The sequence below is a fragment of the Mixophyes fleayi genome, chromosome 1, assembly GCF_038048845.1.
Source record: "Mixophyes fleayi isolate aMixFle1 chromosome 1, aMixFle1.hap1, whole genome shotgun sequence".
NCBI classification, from domain to species: domain Eukaryota; kingdom Metazoa; phylum Chordata; class Amphibia; order Anura; family Limnodynastidae; genus Mixophyes; species Mixophyes fleayi.
The window spans coordinates 400,643,143-400,664,065 of NC_134402.1; the positions used below are offsets into that span (position 1 = coordinate 400,643,143).

General features: G+C 37.0%; 1 protein-coding gene across 1 annotated transcript in view; it reads left to right on the top strand.

Annotated features, from left to right (window-relative positions):
• The window catches only part of PPIP5K2 (diphosphoinositol pentakisphosphate kinase 2), a 61,382-nt gene extending 41,033 nt beyond the window's left edge, over positions 1 to 20,349 (top strand). Inside the window, 7 exon segments of the mRNA XM_075181421.1 lie at positions 614 to 651; positions 653 to 785; positions 2,787 to 2,854; positions 7,950 to 8,038; positions 15,485 to 15,631; positions 16,015 to 16,140; positions 18,319 to 20,349. Of these exon segments, the coding sequence (XP_075037522.1) occupies positions 614 to 651; positions 653 to 785; positions 2,787 to 2,854; positions 7,950 to 8,038; positions 15,485 to 15,631; positions 16,015 to 16,140; positions 18,319 to 18,392 (675 nt within the window). The 3' untranslated portion in view covers positions 18,393 to 20,349.
• Positions 20,350 to 20,923: the final 574 nt, after the last annotated feature.

Consider the following 20,923-nt stretch of genomic DNA (forward strand, 5'->3'; position numbering starts at 1 on the left):
CCTGAGACTTACACTTAAAACGCACAACAATGCTGTTATATAGTTGTAATTTAGATACAGAAATATATATGGCACAGCAGGAAGAGGTTGATAAAGAAGCAATGGGAAACCTCTCCTTTTTTACTTTTTGTTTATTTATTTTTAACATTTGTTGTCATTTCTAACCATTAAGTAAGCTGCTTATGTACCTCTGTAAAGCCATGTACAGGTTTGAGAATAAGCACCAATGCTTGTCTAGTGTTTCATCCTCTAATCCCTGTGACACTGCTAATATTACATGTGCCGGAAGCTGTGACGTTGAATCCATCGCCTGATCTTTCTAGGGTCATGGTTTTAGTCATTGTCCTGTCCTCTCGTGCACATGTCTTAGGTGTTTTGTGTTAAAAATAGTAGCAATAAGCTTTTGCATAATAAATGCTTCTAATACAGGAAGTCAAGTCTGTAACATTAGTAGCCTTTTGCTATCAACATGCCACACATTAAAGGATATTTCTTTAGTTTTTGTTTTTTTTGTGGACTACAAACAAGAATTTATTTTTGATTTTTACCTGGTGATTTGGCTTTATATCTAACTTTGCATGCTTTGCTGTTTTGCCCCCTTTCTCACTTTTAGGAAGAGAGCCCCCTGAGTGTGTCTAGCCAGAGTGTATCGGTACCTGATGCATTACACCAGTGCTGTGGGTTCTGGGCGTCGAAGACGCAGATCAGGGGATCAAATCACTTCTTCCCCTGTGTCCCCTAAATCATTGGCTTTCACATCCAGTATTTTTGGCTCATGGCAACAGGTTTTTAAACTTTACTTCACTAAACATTTTTAGTTAAACACAAAGATCAACCAGAAACTGTATTAAAGGACATCTAATCCTCTTCATCAATGTGCCGGCACTTGACGTCAGCAGGTAGCAGTATTTTTGCATTACTGTCAATGTCACATTTATAGCTTTGGCACATTGCTTGTTTACTTAAAAAAACACATCATTTTTTTTTATTTTTTAAATACTATAACATTGCTGTTTGAACAGATTACATTTTTTTTATTTAAAATAAAAATGTTGTCTTAGCTGTCCTTTAAGACTATAATATAGCATCAAATAATTTTGCAATTGTGCAATAACACACCCTTTTAATGGTAAAAGTGATGCTATTAATCCAATGAGGGTCAAAAAATAATTTCTGGTTTTATTTGTCCACAGTGAAAATGTATCCATTTGCTCATGTTAATTGTGCAGGAGATAAATATCAAAACTAATCTTTCTTCATTTTTAACACCTACCTAATGTATTAACGAAATAACAGCACTTCTTCCATGAATTTTTCAAACAGTCCAGGCCAACCTGTGGCTCTCTGGGTGTTGTGACACTAAAAGCCCCAGCATGCTTTGCCAGTAGATGGCTAGCTGATAGCTGGCACGGTACACTGGGCCTTGGAGAGCCACAGGTTGTCCTTACCTGACCTGGAATAACTACAGGTCACACCAATAATTGCTATGTTCCTGCCTGATTTGTTATTCCCAGAGAGTTCAGAGAATTGCTGGCATCTCACTTGGCAGGAGGTCACCACTCCACTATCATAAACCAATGTCTGGTAGAAAGAAAACAAAAATGAGGACCGATATAGCTACACTGGAAGCAGTACCTAGAATAGAACATTCTAGAATGGAATATTTATTTTGAACTATTCTGTAGCATTTTATAGCATTGTATGTGATTTATTATTATTCCACAATATCAATTATGTTAATAAACGCTTTTTAGCGTAACCATAAGATTGGGTATAATGGAAGGCTGGCAAATATGTTCTGCATGTACATTTAAGGAAGAAAATACACTCTCTTTAAGTGTTTTGTAAGCGTGCTTGTATAAAGCAAAACTCTAGAATAGATAATAATCAGTTTAAAATATGGTCTCTTTATAGATAATTTTTTTGCATATTTGTAGTGTTCATTTACATTTGTGTTTATGATTGTGAAGGGTGGCTGCCATGCTACCCCTATTGTGCCCAGCTAAAAAGAAATGTTAAGCCGATAGTACCAGTGCCCTTGCATTAAAGTGTACCCAGATCTACACACAGTGGAGGCAGCCATTTTGTGAGCAATGTTAATGATATTGCAGTACACATAATGGCTTCCTCCGCTAAGTGTGGACTTCAGAGTGGTTGAGCACCGTCTATATCTTGATAAAAGGTCAGTAGTAATGTGCTGTATGATGCACTAAGGAATTCTCCTCATATTCCAAGTCTACAAACTGTGACTGATGATGGAAGAGGTTCTGTTAGGCATTTCCATGTTCTTCTTAAGAGTCTTTCTGTTGCTTTGAACACCTCTGAAGTGGTTTTCAGGAAAAGGCTGTATGTTATATACTGGCTGAGCTGTACGTGCTCTTCAGGCTCACTCTTTAATGTCCTGTGCATGGATTATAGTGACTTGTGGCTTGTTGGTTTCCCAGCTGCCTGTTCTCCAGCCTTGCTTATTTTATAGGGCACATTGAACAAGTGTGCCTATGGTTTGCAAATGGAAGCTGTTATTTGTTTGTGTTTATGCCGTATATATGTAATTTGTGTGGCCATTACTACATTTTTTGAATGATCGCTTTGCACCACCCAATTACCACAGGTCTCTTCTGTGAAGTGGACTCCATTTCAGCATGATTACGTTCTTTTCCCCCCACTAACATGCATCATTTATCTGTATTAACATTACATGTCTGGGACAGGCGGCCCTATATCAAGTCACAAACCTGTTACTTATTTTCCCTTCTGCGTCTCACTAAGGAATCTCTCTACTTCAGGTGCTTTCGGATAATAACAGCCATCTGAGAGCTGCCAGGACTCTTGGAACAGAAGCACAGTGGTTTAGGTAAGTATACTTTTCTCAGATTTCTATTCTATTTATTACTTCGAGACTGATGGCAACGCTAACAGGCTGATGATATGCCAGCAGCTTTTTTTTTAATCTACTACTTCAATTAAAAAGTGCATCAAAGCATGGCAGAAATAAGCAACACTTAATAATTACTGGGTAATTACCACATTATATAAGTTGCTTGCTAATTTAGCTAAAATTAAACACACCAGCTCTTGTTCTCCAAACTCGCAAAATTCAAAGTATCGCGGTGTCCAGTTGACTTCCTAGAAGCCATTTTGTTTTTCCGTTAACACCACTTTATTTTGATTTGATCAATTTGTGTAGGTTAAAAATGTCAGTGTTGGTGAAATATGTCCCTGTAAGCCAAGTATGGCGATGTGTACACTGTAATTTTTAAGTTTGGTTTTCCCTTCATTCTGGTTCTTGACAGGAGAAATGGAGGAGAGACTGATCTCTATAGAAAGATGGATTGACTGAGCGCACGTGCCATTTAAAGATGCGCAGTTGGAGAGGGAAATTAGATGATGTTTTATTTTCCTCCTTCCTTGTTTCGCCATCCCCTTCTGTAACGTACCTGTGTGTATGTTACTCCATCTCCCCATTCAGATTGGTTGTCTCTGCCCACAGAGCAAAACAGAGAAGAGACTGCTGCTTGTGCAAAGTAGCACTAGACAGACTGACAGTTCACGGAGGTACATTATGAAGGTGAATGACAGAACAGGGATGGGACATAATAGAACAGTGTTGGCTAACCTGTGACACTACAGGTGTTGTGAAACTACAAGTCCCAGCATACTCCTTCCAGCAATAAGCTACTAAATATTGGCAAAGCATGCTGGGACTTGTAGTTAGGTTAGCCAACACTGTAATAGAACATGTTTTTCGTTGCTGTATCTCTGCTCTGACATGCGCTGTCAGTCCATCTCTCTGTAGAGATCAGTGATCCCTATGCCAGTAGCAGGGTGTCCTCCATTTCATCAAAATCTAAAATGAAGAGAGACTGATATATAATGACTGTCTGTCTTGTAACATATAAAATTAATCATATTTGCTTTGCTTTTGCAAAATACAAATGGTAAATAACAGCTAGACCAAACTAAGAAAAATTGGTGGAAGAGAAAAGGGGAAATAAATAGTTGGTCAGTCAAAACCAACTTATCTATAGTGGTACCATATATTGGGCCAACATTTATATAATACATAAATGGCTTATATTGCAGTAAATGCAGCCTCTACTTTCTCATTAATATCTTTTTTCTGGAGTATGGGGATGTTTTATTGGTCCCAGAACTGTAAAAAGTTTTTTTTTTTTGTTTTTTTTTAGTGTGTTTTGTTTTTTTTCTTTTTAATAATCTTAATTGGCCGTTCATTGGTAAACTCTAATGTATATGTAAAATGACATGCATACATCTGAAAATGTGCATTGTCCTCAATATACGTTTATGGGTGTGTTTATTTCAACATGTTTTCACCAGGTTTTTTTTTTTTTTATGTGAGTTAACTTTGAGGACTCCTTTAGACTGACTCCTTTGGTAATCACAGAAATATCCGTTTCATGTTCACAATACCCTTTTGCATGTACTGACTGGGCACTTCATGCATGTTGTGAGAGGGACATCCACACTTGGGCGTGTTTGTGTCACAGTACCACAGGGAGCATTGTTGTGGCACTTAAAGATTTACATAATTTCTTTCAATATAGTGGTTTAAGCTGCTGCCATTAGTGTCATGGTTTGAACATACTTTTATTTAAATTTTTGTTTTAGGAATAATAAAAAATAGTTTTTTGGTTTTTATTTTTCACTGCACCATTATTGTCAATTACACCTTCGTACAAATGGCAGTCATTAGACTGTAGGTGCCTTATTTGTGACTATGTTAAATTAGAAGATTGTGTATTGATGTTTAGATTCGTAATTTTGTACTTCTCCTACAGCTAAACAAGCGGTTTCTTCTTTATCTTTTTTATGTTCCTTGTGTTTAATTCTGTGCCACCTTCTCTGCTTTTCTGTTAGCTACCTCATGTCAGTGTACCGTGCTCCCATTCCCCCCTATCACTTTACACATTACACGGTTGTAAGGGATAACATAGATATGGTGTAACTCATGGCTAAAGACAGCCATTTTGTGCCAATCTTCATATAATGGCCAGCCCTTCTGCTTCATTCCTCACTAATGTCTCTAGTTCCTAGTTATTAGATGGACTGAATATTGGTTGGGCCTACACAATGTCTGCCTCTACCTTTTGTGTGAGAGTTACAGAACATTGTTTGCTATAAAATAATTAAAACTTATTAAATGTTACAGTGTTAGAGTTATAGATGCACAAATAACCTACTTGCTCTAATCAATACAGCAAATCTATTTCTGGTCTTATCTGAGCACAGTTCAAAATCTGGACATATTTATTACTAACATTTTCACATCTGGAATGACTTCATTCCTCACGGAAATCTCCCTGTGAGAGGGCCAACTGATGCATGAGTCTTGGGTGATTGTCCTTCATAAACTTAATGTGTCATTAAGGGAGGAAAACTTTACAGACTAAGGGCCTATTTATCTAATCTCCGAATGGTATTAATTTTGCTGCATTTGCAAGTTTCAAACCTACTTTTATTAGTGGATCGCAGTAGATATCTTCTATATGTGCTGGCAATCCCAGCCTCTTCATTCGCAAATCCAGTCCCCATTGGTGTCCTATTTATCAAGCTTCAAAATTCTTCTGTTAGAAGTTATACTTATGGGGAATAGCACTGCGGGAGAGGGATCTTCGGATCCCTCGCTGGTAGGCTTCGTGCTCCCACCATTGCCAACTCAGCCATTTCATTAAGATCAGCAATCACTTTACTATGAATATCGCCGAGACAGTCTCCTATCTGAGCCCGCTGTTCCATATAATCAATTTTAATAAATTCCAAATCAATTTCTCATCATTGCGATAAAGAAATTAAAATTGACGTGTAGCAATGTTTCAAATTGTTCAGAAATAGGACCCCTACACTTTTAGACCTGATCCATTGAGGTAAAGTACATTCAGTGCTAACCTTGAATTCCTCCACAGCCCGATTAAAACGCACAAGTTACGTCTTTTAAAGACAACTGAAGCATCTGCCACATACTCTTAGGATAGATCCTGTCTAGCCTGCCAGGCTGTCAGTCACTCCAAGTCTGCTGCGTTACAGAGGTTGTCTTTCTCCTAACTATGCACATGCTGCTTAGGTGTGAAAGAAAACATGGTGGACTGGACTAATCCAGAATTTCCATGTATGCCATCCAGTTGAGTAGTGCTTAGCTTTTGATATATATTGAATATCAAATAGTGGTGTATTTGGGGAAAATGCTTAGATGCTGCATATTACTGGGCTTTAAAGGTGTAGAAATTCATATAGAACTGTAGAGAAACCCATTTGAAGGAGACGGGGCATGTGAATTAACTTTGTAATTTTGTTTTTTAAGCATTCCAAATGTGAAATGCTTTAAACTATGAAAGTACTTTCATGTCATAGTAGGTGGCCCTTAAACTGGATCTTCTCGTGTTTCCCTGAGCTGTTGCGCTTCTGGTAGCTATACATGTCTTCATCTTCAAGTCTGATCATGTGTGTTACTGTAAAAGAAGAGGCAACCGGTGATGTTCTGATCATTAGACACTAATTACTGGAACTGTTTTAACCCAGTGTGCAGTACAAGGGTCAGGACCTGTCCCACTAACCCTACAATTAATTTACTTTGGGGTTATCATCCTATGTAAAGACGCAGTACAAAGCCTCATCTAACTTTTTAGTTCTGCTCATGCTAGTCATATTTTACATTACATATTAATTTTAATTTCTTTTTTTCATACTCTTCTGTGAAAGTATTCAGGAATTGTCTGAGTATTTGTCATGATCATTTTTTCAATAGACGTTTTAGATATAAAATTGTGCTCATTACAGCTGCCTAGGAGGTCGAATGTCCGACTCATTTTAACTGCCAAAATAGCTGATGGGATAATTTATAGCAGGCCTGTCCAACCCTGCGGCCCTCCAAATGTTGTGAAACTACAAGCCCCAGCATGCTTTGCCAGTAGACAACCTGTTGATAGCTGGAAGGGCATGCTGGGACTTGTAGTTTTATAACATCTGGAGGGCCGCAGGTTGGACAGGCCTGATTTATAGGTTAAATATAATAGAAACAAATGGGTTGTTGATAAATCGGGACAAGGGGACAGATATAGCCGCCTTTTAGAAATAAAAGGTGATTAAGTCTCAGGAAGTACTGAGTGCATGGAAGTACACAGGTGTGATGGGTGCCAGTCTAGGTATCAATAAAAAAAATGTGGCATTTAAAGTACAACTTCCATCACCTAGGGAAGAGCCTTACCAGATCTTCAGTTGGTATATAAAGTATTCAGATTTTTGTTTTAAATTACTGTCCGAATAAAGTGGTGCTCTTGGTTCCATTCAACTACACATAAGAGATTTAGAAATGGCCAACATGCTGCTACTTTTAAATTCATGTTTCAGTATTAATATCTGTAAATGTCCCATTTACCAGCTTGAGCAAGTTCTCTGCTCTTGAGAAACTGACATCAAACCTCATAAAGTCTGCCAAGTTTCAGCCCATTGGCTCTGTATGATCATGTGACAATTGTCACAGCCGCTTCATTCAAGTATATGAGAATAAAAATCTGCTTGGTGGGACTTCAGCCTGTAAAGTTATTCCCTTGCAGAACACTTACAAGCAATGCATTGTGTTTTATTAAAAAAAAACAAAAAAAAAAAAAAAACAACAACAATAAACAACAAACCTTGTGTGTTCAGCCAATTGTTTGATGACATTATCAAATCAAGCATCTGATTAATGAATTTGCTATTGCATGTCACTGAAAGGCAAGCCCTCCTGCTTTGTTTGGCCTTTACACCCCTACTTCTTCCCTCTTATAGTGGCCCTGACTTCTATACTATATTAAAATATTTTTGCAATCACTACCACTAAAATTATCTCCTAAAGTGCCAAATACCCCCATTGTATTGCATCCTCTTTGACTCGCTATGACCACTTGCACCTTCCCATGTAGCTGGTCACACTTGAATATGTCTCCCTGCAGACCCTCACTCACAGAAAAAAGAACAAGGAAGTATTCACATTCTGGGAAGTGTAAAACCAGAAGTCAGTATTGGAGCTCTCTACTACGAGGTAAGGAATCTAGTGGTATTCCATCCTCCCTGCAGTAGAGTAGCTGAGCCACCAGAACCCATTCTTATATGCATTTATACTTGCCTTGCTCCAGAGCGCTCATTAAACTGGACCCGCCTAAGCATTTCCCTATTGCTTTTTACTGCAGTTGCTTTGTATTTATATTCTTAGTTGCTTTTTATTGTTGGAAATATTTCTTCCCAAATGAATGCTGTTCGTTCTTGTACGAGTACATTTACAATGTGAGGTCTGTGCAATTTAATAATTTTAATGAAATTATATTGTGTGCAAATAAAGTAAATCTGAATACTGGTTTGTATTGGATAAAAAAATCTACTAGGAACATTGGAGAAATCGTGAATAAATCGTTGCAACCATAAACCAGGTGTACAGAATTGCTTAACGATATGGACACACTAGGGTTAAAATTATGCGGTTTAATAGTAAACATTTTTTGCATGTAAATGGGAGTAATTTTTTTGTACTATATAAGACTTTACATATTTGTGTTTTAGCTTGGTTTTAACTCGCTTTGCTGTAATACTCTGAATAATGCACAGCATTAGGCAGTTTGACTTTTACATCTAATGAGATTTGTAATCCTGTTTTAGATTCTGTTTAATTTAAGTCCATCTTTTTGTGAATGTTTGTTTATTTTTTAATAATGTGAATTACAAATTATTTACTTGTGGATAGAAAAAGAACATCACTCAAAACTAAATGGGAAAAAATGTGTTTTGTTTTTTTTTCAATTGTAAAATGCTCATTTTAAAAACACCACTTTCCCTAAAAACATATATTGATAAAATAGTATAATCTCTCATCATAGGAGTCAGCTCTGCGGTTGTTTGACCTCACCTTTATTTGTGCTACTGAGCCACTACCATGTCTACATGGCATTTTTCAATTATATGGATGGGTTACGTGAGCAGTATAATCTTTTTAAAAAGTTGGCACCTTATGCTGTTTATAATATTCCCAATCTATATGTAAAAACTACGTACACTATGTATTTGTGAATATTAACTCCTATTTAGGGTAGTTTTGTATTGTTGCTATAGCAGTCCTTAAAGAAGACCTATCACCAGGCTCTCCGATCCAGTTTTTGCTTATTTTTTGCTTATTGTTCTCCTTTTAGTTATTTTTTTTTTTTTATTTGAATGGTATCTAATTTATTTATTTTTCTGGCTATGGGCAATTATTTCACAAATTGTGGTTGTGTAGAGAAAATACTCGATGTTGTATCCTACTGTGCACAGTCTATCACTATAGATAGTAGAAGTAGGTGAAGCATTTGTGATTTTGCATGGGTAATGGGAATTAATTCAAATGAGGTACTATTAAACTGAATAAATTGGCATTGTTTGGGTTTTTGTGGCACGGTTTTGTGGAGGCACTTTAAAGAAAGGTACCTGTCTGGCCTTAGATAACTTCTGCCAAATTTTACTCTTGTTTCTAAATGTACATGTAGCCTAATGTTGGCAGTCATTTTTTATTTAGAGTTGAAATAATAAAGTAAAGACATCTTCAATGAGGGTAGTGGCTTATGCCCAATACTCTTCACAGTCTGCAAATAAGTGCAGAGGGAACATTTTATTTCTGCGCTATTAGTGGACATTCATCTCCCCTTATTTGCAAGTTTTTTCTAATATAAATTGAGCTCTTTTTCTTTTCTCAAATTATAATTTTATTAAGATTTATTAGTTTTGGTTAGAATTTGGCAAGGTATGTTAAAGTAAATGTTGCACTCTCCCAATCCTCCAGCCCATGGGTCTTGCGATGCCTCTAATCACCCGGGAAAACCTCTCCTGTTCAGGGTGGGCTTTTTTTGATACTACTATCCTCTTCTGTAAGCTTTCCATTACCATTATAGTTTTGAGTGGGATTCACCTTTTAAGACCGATAAACATATTTTACAGTTAAAAGAAATAAAGTTCCTTTTGCCGTTTTCAAAGATATGCTACCAACCTAGCACCCCCTTCTTCTAGCCGAAGCCCGCTGGCATTTGTGTGTGTGAGAGTTGGGGAACCAGACACAAGTTGCATGTGATTGGTCCTTCCACTCACCCCACCCATCTCCCCTCATTACCATTTGAAGGTGAGCTTTATTGATTTTCCAGTAGATTATAACCGTACTGGCCGATCCTCTGCAAAGACAGCTGCATTTAGCTCCAGGCGGGGGGGGGGGGGGGGGGGGTACCATAATAAAATATGTAGCTTCAAGGTGTGTTCGACTAAAGTGTGCGCTCCTGATTTGTATTCACTCTTTATATATTGCCTGTGCAAAGTGTACATGTACTTTCAAAGCCATACACGGCAATAACCATAGATGATTCGTCATTGCGTTATATTTGTCATCTCCTCCATGTCTAGATGTCACAAGTTTTCTTGTGGGTGGAATGGGACAATTTGTAATCGATCAAATCATCAGAATGTTTCCATTCTGTATTAGTACCGTCTGTATTAGTACCTCATATTTCAGGATATGGGTGTGCTGTTCACATGGGAGGAAGTGACGTTATTGTAGCATGCTCTGACTCTTGTCACTCCTTCTCAACCGTACTTATGGTACAGGTCTACAGTCTGTAGTATTAAAGTTCTCTCTGGTTACCTACTCCGTCTGGTCACTCTCACGTTCACCATCTTCCTTTGCTTCTATCTCAAAGCATCTCTCCAGGACTCATTGCTTTCAAACTCCACAGCAGTCAACTCAATAAACCCGAAAATCAGAGATCATGAACTCCTACCTGAACAGGGAGTCATAACAATCAATTTCCTGGCCCGAAGTTCCTTCTTCTGGACACACAAGTACCCCATTTTAAGTACTTTAGTATAATACGCCTTCCACTCACTGTCATGCACAATACTGACAATTCTACGTCTCTTTTATAGGGAAAGGATGAAATTGTATATTCCTATAAATATTCACTAAATATAGACGCAAATGCTTATATTTAAGTTTTTAAAGTCTCTTTAGTGTATCAGTTACATGGCTTAGGGTTGACTTGGCAAAACTATATTACATGCTAGTACAGGTGGTCCTATAGGGTTGACAGACAGGTTTGCCAAAACTTTTGCAGTTTTGGTTCTGTATCCTTAAAGGACAGTGCACTGCAATTCAGGATTATATTCCTAGCTGGGATATGCATCTGAATGTTTTATGATGTTAGGCAGCAACTCATGACAAAGATCGGTGTGACTAACGTACAATTTAAGTGCCTTGTATACCACATGGTCTCTGAACCATAGATTATTATTTAGTACAGCTCCCTGTAAAGTCAAGTACTTATGTCTTTTAGGTACTTTTACGGGGGCGCAGGATGTCTAGAAAGGCAGGAGACCGGGCTATGAACCTTCATTATTGTGCTAGTTGAGGGGTTTTCTTTGCATTCTGAAAACTCTCTACTTATGATCAGTCCTAAATTCAGCATTTTATTTCATGAAACGACACATAGAAAGTGCCAAGGATTCTTCATTCTGCTTCAATCCTTTGACAGCTCTCACCTTTATTTTAAGTAGAGTTGTATTTTTGCTGTTTTCATCTGATTATTTTAGTTCTGTTTTATATTTCTCTACTAATGTGGATAAGTGAAGCGCACATGACTTTTTTCATGATTTTTTTTTTCTCTCATAATTCTGGATCAATGTAAAAAAAATAAAAAATAAAACACCCATCATTGGTGAGCAGAAGATGGCACAGGATGCTTTAGACTGGAAGGATACTTATTATGTTCTCTGTCTGTAATGCCTTCCGTTTTGGTGACCACTAGGTTATATTGCATGTTGCATGCATCACTTTTGTCAATAGAGGAACACTAGGTTGCTATATTTTCTTTAACTCCCACTAGGGTCTCACTGCGCGGGTCTGTTTAGTACTACAGTGCTCGGGGCCTCTTCAAGTGCACCTAACCTTCTGGATTATGCTCGTGCTCATCGTAAAAAGCTGACTACTTCTGGCTGCATAGATGGTATGTGCACACACTCATGCACACTTGTAAGAAAGCTATGCCTCTCATGAGGACGGCATGTAAATATTATTATTTTTTATTTTTTTTAATAAAACCTCTTAATCAGAAAAATTTTACTAATGACAAGTATAATTTAACATAGCTTTTATTTTTTTTTATATGTAAACACATTGGGGCGTATTCAATTGTTAGCGTTAACGCTGAAAACCGAGCGCTCGAAAAATATTACCGTTTATACGGTAATATTGCGCGCGAAAAGCGTTAATACGGTAGTTTACTCGCGGAATTTCAGCTCGCAGCTCAGCTCGCAGCGAGCTGAAATTCCACGAGTAATTACCGTATTAACGCTAAGATTTTTCGAGCGCTCGTTTGTTAGCGTTAACAATTGAATACGCCCCATTGGGTCATACCTTTTACGATGATCACAATTGGGTATTTAATGCTTAATACATTTACCCATTGTAAAAATATTATATATATATATATATATATATATATTGGTTAATTTTCTTTTTTTAAAATTTATTTCCTTTTTTACTTTTTATATTTTAAGTCAAAATTAAGGGCTTGCTCAGACACGTGCAATTTCCATTTACTTTTCATATGTTGTGCTGTTACCAGTGCAATCTATAGTACTGGTAACACTTGTGAAATTGACTGTGCCGCATTCCAAAATGTTAAACGCAATGGTAGTCCCATAAGAAAACCATTGATCCTATTTTTAATGTGGTATTCAAGCGTTGGCGGCTGAAAAGCACATTAACAGCAGATACATGTGAACAAGCCCTTAATGAAAAGCTGGAACCAGAAGATCCGGCTTAACTTTTCTTCATTTGCGAATCTTTGTGAAATGTTTCTCAATGGGCATCCAAAACGTTTTCTCTTTCAACCAAGTATGTTTCTTTGCTGTGGAGTGCACTGCATGCTGCTGGATTTTAACAAGTTCCACGGGGAGTTTTTCTTCCTCTCTCCTTCCTTTTTTACTTTTTCTACTTTTTTTTTTTTTTTCTTTAATTTGGTAGCCGTTATGAATTTCAGGTACCTCTTTTTCTCTTTCTTAGACGCCACACGCAGCTCTGCTGTTAAAAGGTTTTCTATCTCATTTGCTCGACACCCAACCAATGGTATGTTTTGTTTATTTTAAATGATACCCCGTGCTTCATTTTAATTAAAAAAAATATATATATATTTTTTTTCCATTTGGTTTTCAACATGGGATACAGGTTCACTTCCCTTCTTTGATTGAACATAACCTCATTGGCTTTCACATTTCACAAAAATTTATATTTTTAGTTTTTGGTTTTTTTTGTGCGCGCTCAAGTATCAAGCCTTTTCTTGTCATTCATGTGTGTGTTGTGAAATGTTTCTATTTTAAAATGCTATGAATTAGAAAATTCTGTCAGTGCTACTAATTTGTTAACTAAGTTGAGTCTTTGTTATTATGTTTTGTTAAAATAATCTGCTTCAGATGTAAAGATACACCGGGCTTCACTTTTTTTATTTAGTAACTGAATGCAGCTTTTTATTTGTTTTAAACACTAATTAGAAAGTGTATGTATGTATGTATGTATGTATGTATGTGTGTATATCCGGGCCGCCATCAGAAATCGTGGGGCCCAGTACAATGAATCAGGCAGGCCCCCCTCTCCCCATGAACCAGGGCCATCTTTTCGACTGGGCAGGTGCCTGGGGGCCCAGGGGGAAAGGGGACCCAAGGCAATGAAAAAAAAAAATCCTGTAGGAAAAAAAAAACCCTGCACCTTTTGTGGTTACGATCCGGCTCCCTCCCTGGTCCTCTCTTCCATGCAGGGGGTCAGACTTAGGTGATTGACAGGTAAGTTAAGGGGGGCCCATATATATATATATATATATATATATATATATATATATATATATATATATATATATATATATATATATATATATATATATATATATATATTAGTCAAATCAAGCTACTTAAGGTGTTAAAAAGGTTCTTGTCATGCATTTGGGGCTAGGCCAGGCCTCCTCAGGGGAAGAGCGTTACTTCCCGACGTAAGCGCCCTTTTCGAACGTGGTTTTGTCCACATGTCACCACCTCATCCTTCATCTTCATCGCCACATCCTTAATCTCCATCGTCTTACTGTTCTAAAACCTCTCGATACACAACGTTTCTGCTAAACACCTTATCGCTGTGCTCAATCAGTCTTCCTTGAAGGGCAGTATTCATAACCAGCACTTTCACATCACTGCTTCTCCGTACTCGTAAAATGCGACATACAATTGTCCATGACCAAACACAGGCTCTGGTAAATAAATACCCACATGGTCAAGAGTTTGAGCCCTCAACTGGTAAATTTAGCCTTTACTACTCCTCCCACGGGGGGAAGGGGGTTGATGGAAGTTAACTGACTTCACTATTATAATTTTTTGGTCAAATAATGTCAGTATACTAAATTTCAGGTTCAGTTGGATGAGCCCTTTCTGAGAAAATAGTTTTTTACACACACACTAACACACGCCGCTAGGCTTATATATATATATATATATATATTGGTATTAGGGGGGAGGGAGGGTGAGAAACACTTCAGGCCTTAAGTCCCGCAGTGGAACGCATATAAGGAAGTTCGGCATTTAGAACTTCCTTTTGGTGGATGCATTCCACTGCGGAAGTTAAGGCTGGCGTCTTTGCTGAAGATAGCGCCCCCCCTGGTAAGAGTGTGCCGCCGGGCACCCTGGTGAGCCCGGGCCCGGTACAAGGGTACCCCCCTGATGGCGGCCCTGTGTATATCTATCAGTATTTTAAAATGCAGTGGTTTGAAAGCGTATTATAATGTTCATCCACGGTCAAAGTAAAGGCTTGTTAAATATTTTCACATATGCATGACATTTTCAATAGCTAGTAAGTGAATATATGCAAATAAATAACATTTTGATGCATTAAAAATATCTAAAGTCAATATTTAATTGCTGATTGTACATCAAAGTAAATTCAATATATCTGTATTATAGATTTGATGTGCAAAACTAGAAATAAATTCACACAGGTAGCAATTCTTCAAGGCTGCATTTGATTAATCATTTCGGTGGATGACTATTGTAAATAGTTTGTCTAATACATTCCATAAAACTGATTAGAGAATATAGTCCACTCTTTTCACTGAATATATACACTTAGTATCATATATTAAAACTGTCAATATGATAAATAATTCCAACATGCAGTGACATAAACAATTTATCTTGTGGTTTTGTACAGTTGATGCAGTCCTAGCATTGAGATAGGAAGGTAAGTATGATGCAGGAATTATTATAGACACCTGAGTGGTTGGCTTGAGATACAGAATATGAAAATATTGCACAATGTTTCATCCTTTGTAATGTCGACTGGTGCAGCAAATTGTCTAAGCACTAAAAAAAAATTGAGGTTGTTATTTAATTTTGCTGAATGTTTTTTTCCCACAAATGTAGCAATGTACATATGTATGTTTTTCAGGATTTGAGCTGTACTCCATGGTGCCATCCATATGTCCCTTAGAGACTCTTCACAACTCCTTGTCTTTAAAGCAGGTGGATGAATTCCTTGCTGCAATTGCAGCTCCTTCGAACGACTGTCTTCTGGATACCCCGACGGCTTCTCCTTGTAGGGTGGCTTTTTATATTTCCTAATTCATCCTTGAGTTGTAGTAGTCTCTCTCTCCACAAGCAATATAGATGGAATAAACACCTGTTATAGCTAGCATAACATAATTAAAACCCAAAGAGATAAAGAGGAAACTCCATGTGGGGGGAGTGGCACACGCCCTAATAACCGTATCTCCATTGCTAAATTCATGCAAGGTTAAAAATTACAATCAGTGTAGATATAGTGTGTTTCAGTGACAAATTTAATTTAATACCAGCAGCTGTTGTCAGATGTGGTGAAGTGTGAATTAAATGGAGTTTAACAGTAATTGCAAATTCATATTTCTATTTTTAAATGTAGTTATTAAACATGAATACTTTATTCTTACGTTTTCCTTACAGCTACATCTGGATATCATAGTTATATTGCCAGGAAAACCTCTTTAAATACGTATACTCCCACAAAAATACTTCCAACTCCCTTATTTCTTGGTATGGACAATTCCATAGCAGACACTGTGACATTGGGTAAGTGAACTCCTCTATGGCTGATTTTGTTAACATTGGGAAATTTGCACTTTTATGTTCTATGTTTTAACTTCTTTTCTTTCTCTCCCTGGTTTGGATGGTGGATCCAAAGTAGTGGTAGTTAGCGGGAGGTGCGGTTCATTCCCTCAAAATCTTATCTACATCCTCCTGGTTATAATCTATAGAGCTGGCTGTCCTAGATGGGTAGATTCTGCAAGATGCTATACACAGAAAAATGCTCCAGTATTGTGAAGACTATCTGCTTATGAGCTGCAGAGCTGTGAACTGTATTTGTACAGCCTACAGCCATAAATATGTCTATATACTTTAGTCCACTTTGCCCAACTGTAAGTGTATTAATCGGATATACGAAGTATACTATATGCACAATATGGATATGGTGACTGTGGTTACAAGATGTAGATCTCTACACCTCATCGGTGAACCTCCTGTTCCACCCGACAAGTTTTAGCCATAACTACCAAATGCTTTCCTCACGTGTAACAGATGAGTTGCTTCCTGCTTCACTGGCTCTTTCCCCTCTGTGGTCGGTACCACCACCTTAGGGCCGCAGTGACGTAGATTTAGTTATAAGTCAGTTGTATCATGTGTTCCCACTGAATCTCTGGAAATTACTTTATAAGTTCAATGACACAATGCAATGAAGTTTCAATTAAAATGTGTATGCTTGGTGCACACTAAGTTCACTATTGAGTTCTGCGTACTACCACACTATAACCAACCACTTCCTTGTTTCAACTTTTTTTTTTCTTTCTGCTATAATACCATTAAATGTAAGCTTTATTTATGGCTTTAATAAACCATGAGAGTGCGGGGACTTTAGGACTGTATTTATTTCATGTGTCACTATATATACACTGATTAGCCACAATATTAAAACCACTGACAAGTGACGTGAATAACATTATCTTGTTACAATGGCACCTGTCAAGGGGTGGGATATATTAGGCAGCAAGTGAACAGTCAGTTTTTAAAAGTGTTTTGATGGAAGCAGGAAAAATGGGCAATCATGAGTGACTAAGAGCTAAATTGTGATGACTGGATCAGAGCATCTCCTCCAAAACAGCAGATCTTGTGTGGGGGGGTTAGTACCTTACCAAAAAGGGTCCAAAGAATGTCAACCGGCGGCAGGGTCATGTGCACCCAAGGCTCATTGATGCACGTGGGGAGCAAAGGCTAGCCTGTCCTAACCCACAGAAGAGCTACTGTAGCACAAATTGCTGAAAAAGTAAATTCTGGCTATGATAGAAAGATGTCAGAACACACAGTGCATCGCAGCTTGCTGTGTATGGGGGTGCGTATCCGCACTCCTGTCGGAGTGCCCATGCTGACCCTTGTCCACCAGTGAGAGTGCCTAGAATGGGCACATGAACTCCAGAACTGGACCATGGAGCAATAGTAGATGGCCTGGTCCGATGAATCCTATTTTCTTTTACATCATGTGAATGTCATTTACCTTGGGGAAGAGATGACACCAAGATGCACCATTGGAAGAAGGCAAGCCAGCGGAGACGGTGTGATTCTCTGGGCAAAATTCATGTGTTACTTTGACACATACCTAAACATTGTTGGAGACTAAGTTCACCCCGACATGGCAACGGTATTCACTGATGGCAGCGGCCTCTTTCAGCAGGTTGATGTGCCTTGCCACACTGCAAAATATGTTCAGGAATGGTTTGAGAAACATGACAAAGAGTTCAAGGTGTTGCCCTGACCTCCAAATCCCCTAGATCTCGATACAATGAAGTATCTGATGTGCTGGTCATGGAGACCCCAAGACAAAGGATCTGCTATTAATGTCTTGATGCCAGATTATGCATCTTTCCATATAAATTGTGTCTGAAAGGTGCAAAAGATGTCCATGGAAAGATCTCCACTACATTCAAGGGCATAATGATGAAGTGCTTTTGAGGTGAAAATAGGCATTTTATTATAATTCGTCAAACTCCACCAATCCGTAAACTCTGTTGTGGTTGGAGTTCTTCAATTAATGTACTACTTACTTTTTTCTATATTTACTTTTCTTCAAAGAGACTGTTTGATTAAAATTTTCCAATTTATTTATTTTAATTAGAATACTACGTTTGCCTTTTATAAAGTTATGTTACATTGTGGTATATTTGTACTACTCTGCTTTTGTTTTGTATTTTGTTTCAGACAGCAGCGGATCATCAAGCACCAGCTCTAAAACTGCTGATCTTGTCTTGCAAGATGAGAAACGGAAACATTGAAATCAAGTAGAGAAACATATTCCATATCAAGATTAACTGTATGCAATCAAAACGGAGTCTACACTTCCGAATAGTTGTAGTATATCAGAATTAGAAGATTTAAGCAAGTATTGTATCTATATGTGAGAGATTTAAATATTTTTTTACTGTATTATCGGTTTGTACAGCCTGACAAAATAGATGAATTGTACATGATTTATTTTATGTTTACATTGTAAGTAACAATTGTAATTAACATTGTAAGCATGCCTGAAAGATAAGGCTTAACGCTGAAAATGCATCGGCTTCCAGCAAATTGATAAGTGACTTTAAACATGTATAAAAAAAAATCTTTTTACTGGCTTCAAATTCCAACAACAGTTATAGGCAACCTCCCATAACACAACTCTTCCTGCATAACTTGAATATTTAGCCACAGGGCTGCTAATTATTCTAGGATTATTTTAGTTCATGCCAAAGGATGCCCATCGACAGAAAGGTGTATTCTAAACAATGTACTAAAGTACAAACTTTACCAATACATGTATGAAACTGGTGCACAGGTAGATTTCCAAAAAGGTGCTGTAACCCACAGCAACCAATAAATTCTAGCTGACATCTTATACTTCCAAAAAAACAACAATTCAAATCTGGTTGCTATGGTTGCAGTGCCTTTATTTTCATATCTTCAATGTTTTTAGTCTGTTGTCTACATATCTGAGGCTACGTTTGTTCTCCTCATCCTGTATCCATAATATAGGATGACCTGTCCATTTTGCATGCCCCACTAAAGAAAGCAAACCCTGCAATCTGTTTACACAATGAAGTAAATGCTGAATCACACACCATATTCCATCAATCGCAAACTGCAAGAAAGCATGTTATATCTGATAGTATGCTGCAGTAGGTTGCAATAATGTTCTAATCATATAACAAAATTACTCGAGCTAGAATGTGTAACATATGTATTTATTTCTAGATAATCTTGTATTGGCAACAATTTACTAAGCTACCACCATTTGCAAAGACCAAGTAATTTCATTAATTGTCATGTACCACAGTATTGCTATATAATTTCATATTTCTTAAGACCTTTTTGTAATGCTTATTTAAGGAACCCGTTTAGTCAACAGATACATTCTATAATCCTTTCCAATATTCATGATTGCATGGCTTCTAAAATTTTACAAATATTTAATGTATATAACCAACAAGTTACATTTAGATTATATAAGTTTTACAATTCCTTAATATTGTAACAGTTTATGGTATGAGCATTGCAATTACTGAAGTATCAATTTTATTAAGTAATATGAGACACTAATAGCTGCACAGGCCCATTTAATTATGGACACTGTAAAATATGTACAGGTCAAATTAATAAACATTCCCACATTTCTGGATCCACTGTTTTTTGTTTTATTCATGTATAAGGTCAACAACAACAAATTATGCCACCGCATTTTAATAAAAACAATTTAAAGGTTTAAAGGGTGACCAAGAAATACTGTCATTTTACTGTTTAAAGATTCACATGTGTGTGTATATATTATATTAATATAGATATATATAGATATATATATATCTATGTAATACTATATATAATGTTATTGCTTGTCAGTTTTTCATTTTGTAAAATGTACTTTCCAGCAATCCAGCTAGTCAGTAACCAAATATTGAATTGTTTATACTGTATGTGTTTGCCCAATACTGTTTAGTCCTTTTTTTTAATGGCTTCTCCGAATTTATATGTCCCTTAAGTTGAAAGAAATGTTTGAGGACTTTGTCCTATCTGGGATCATGCATGTTCGTATACTTCAGATAAGGCTACAAAATATTTTATTGGCATATATTGATTGTATACATGAATTGGTGTTTGTTAATGTTTCTTTTGATAATGCAATTTTTTTGTTTTTATGTTTAAGCTATGACGGTTTCTTCTACATGTAACTTTCAGAATATAAATTATTTTATTATCCATTGTCTCTGAGTATTGATTTGAGGTGGAAAATGTAAACATTAATAGTTAGACCTCTTAAAGGGAAAACTGGTAGACATAATATGTAATATGTAAACTTGACTATTCATGTATGTCATGTCTTTTTACCCTGCTCACTGCAGCTCTCTATCAAAGTAGAGAAGCTTTCTCTTTGTCAGTCCATTTCAGCTTCAGTGGTCAATCTTGTATGTGAGTCACCACATAGAAATCGTTTTTGTTACCTAGGGAAACCTAAAAGCATTATCTTACCCCATTGAGAGTGATTCAACAAAATATATACATACCTCTTATTAAGAGATGGCTACCTAGATTTTCTGCTGTATGAGCAACTATAAACATTTGTACGTAAGTTTTATGCACTCAAACATTTTGTAATGTTTGTGTAAACTGCCTGCCAGTTAAATAACAATGTTAGGCTTTTGCAACAAGATTTTTTTTTTTTTTTAATTCCTATTGCTGTCACCCAAAACTTACTTCCCTAAGCCGCTGCCTCATATTGCATCATTTATACACACACCATTTGCTCATTTGATATGACAGTGTAGAATATGGT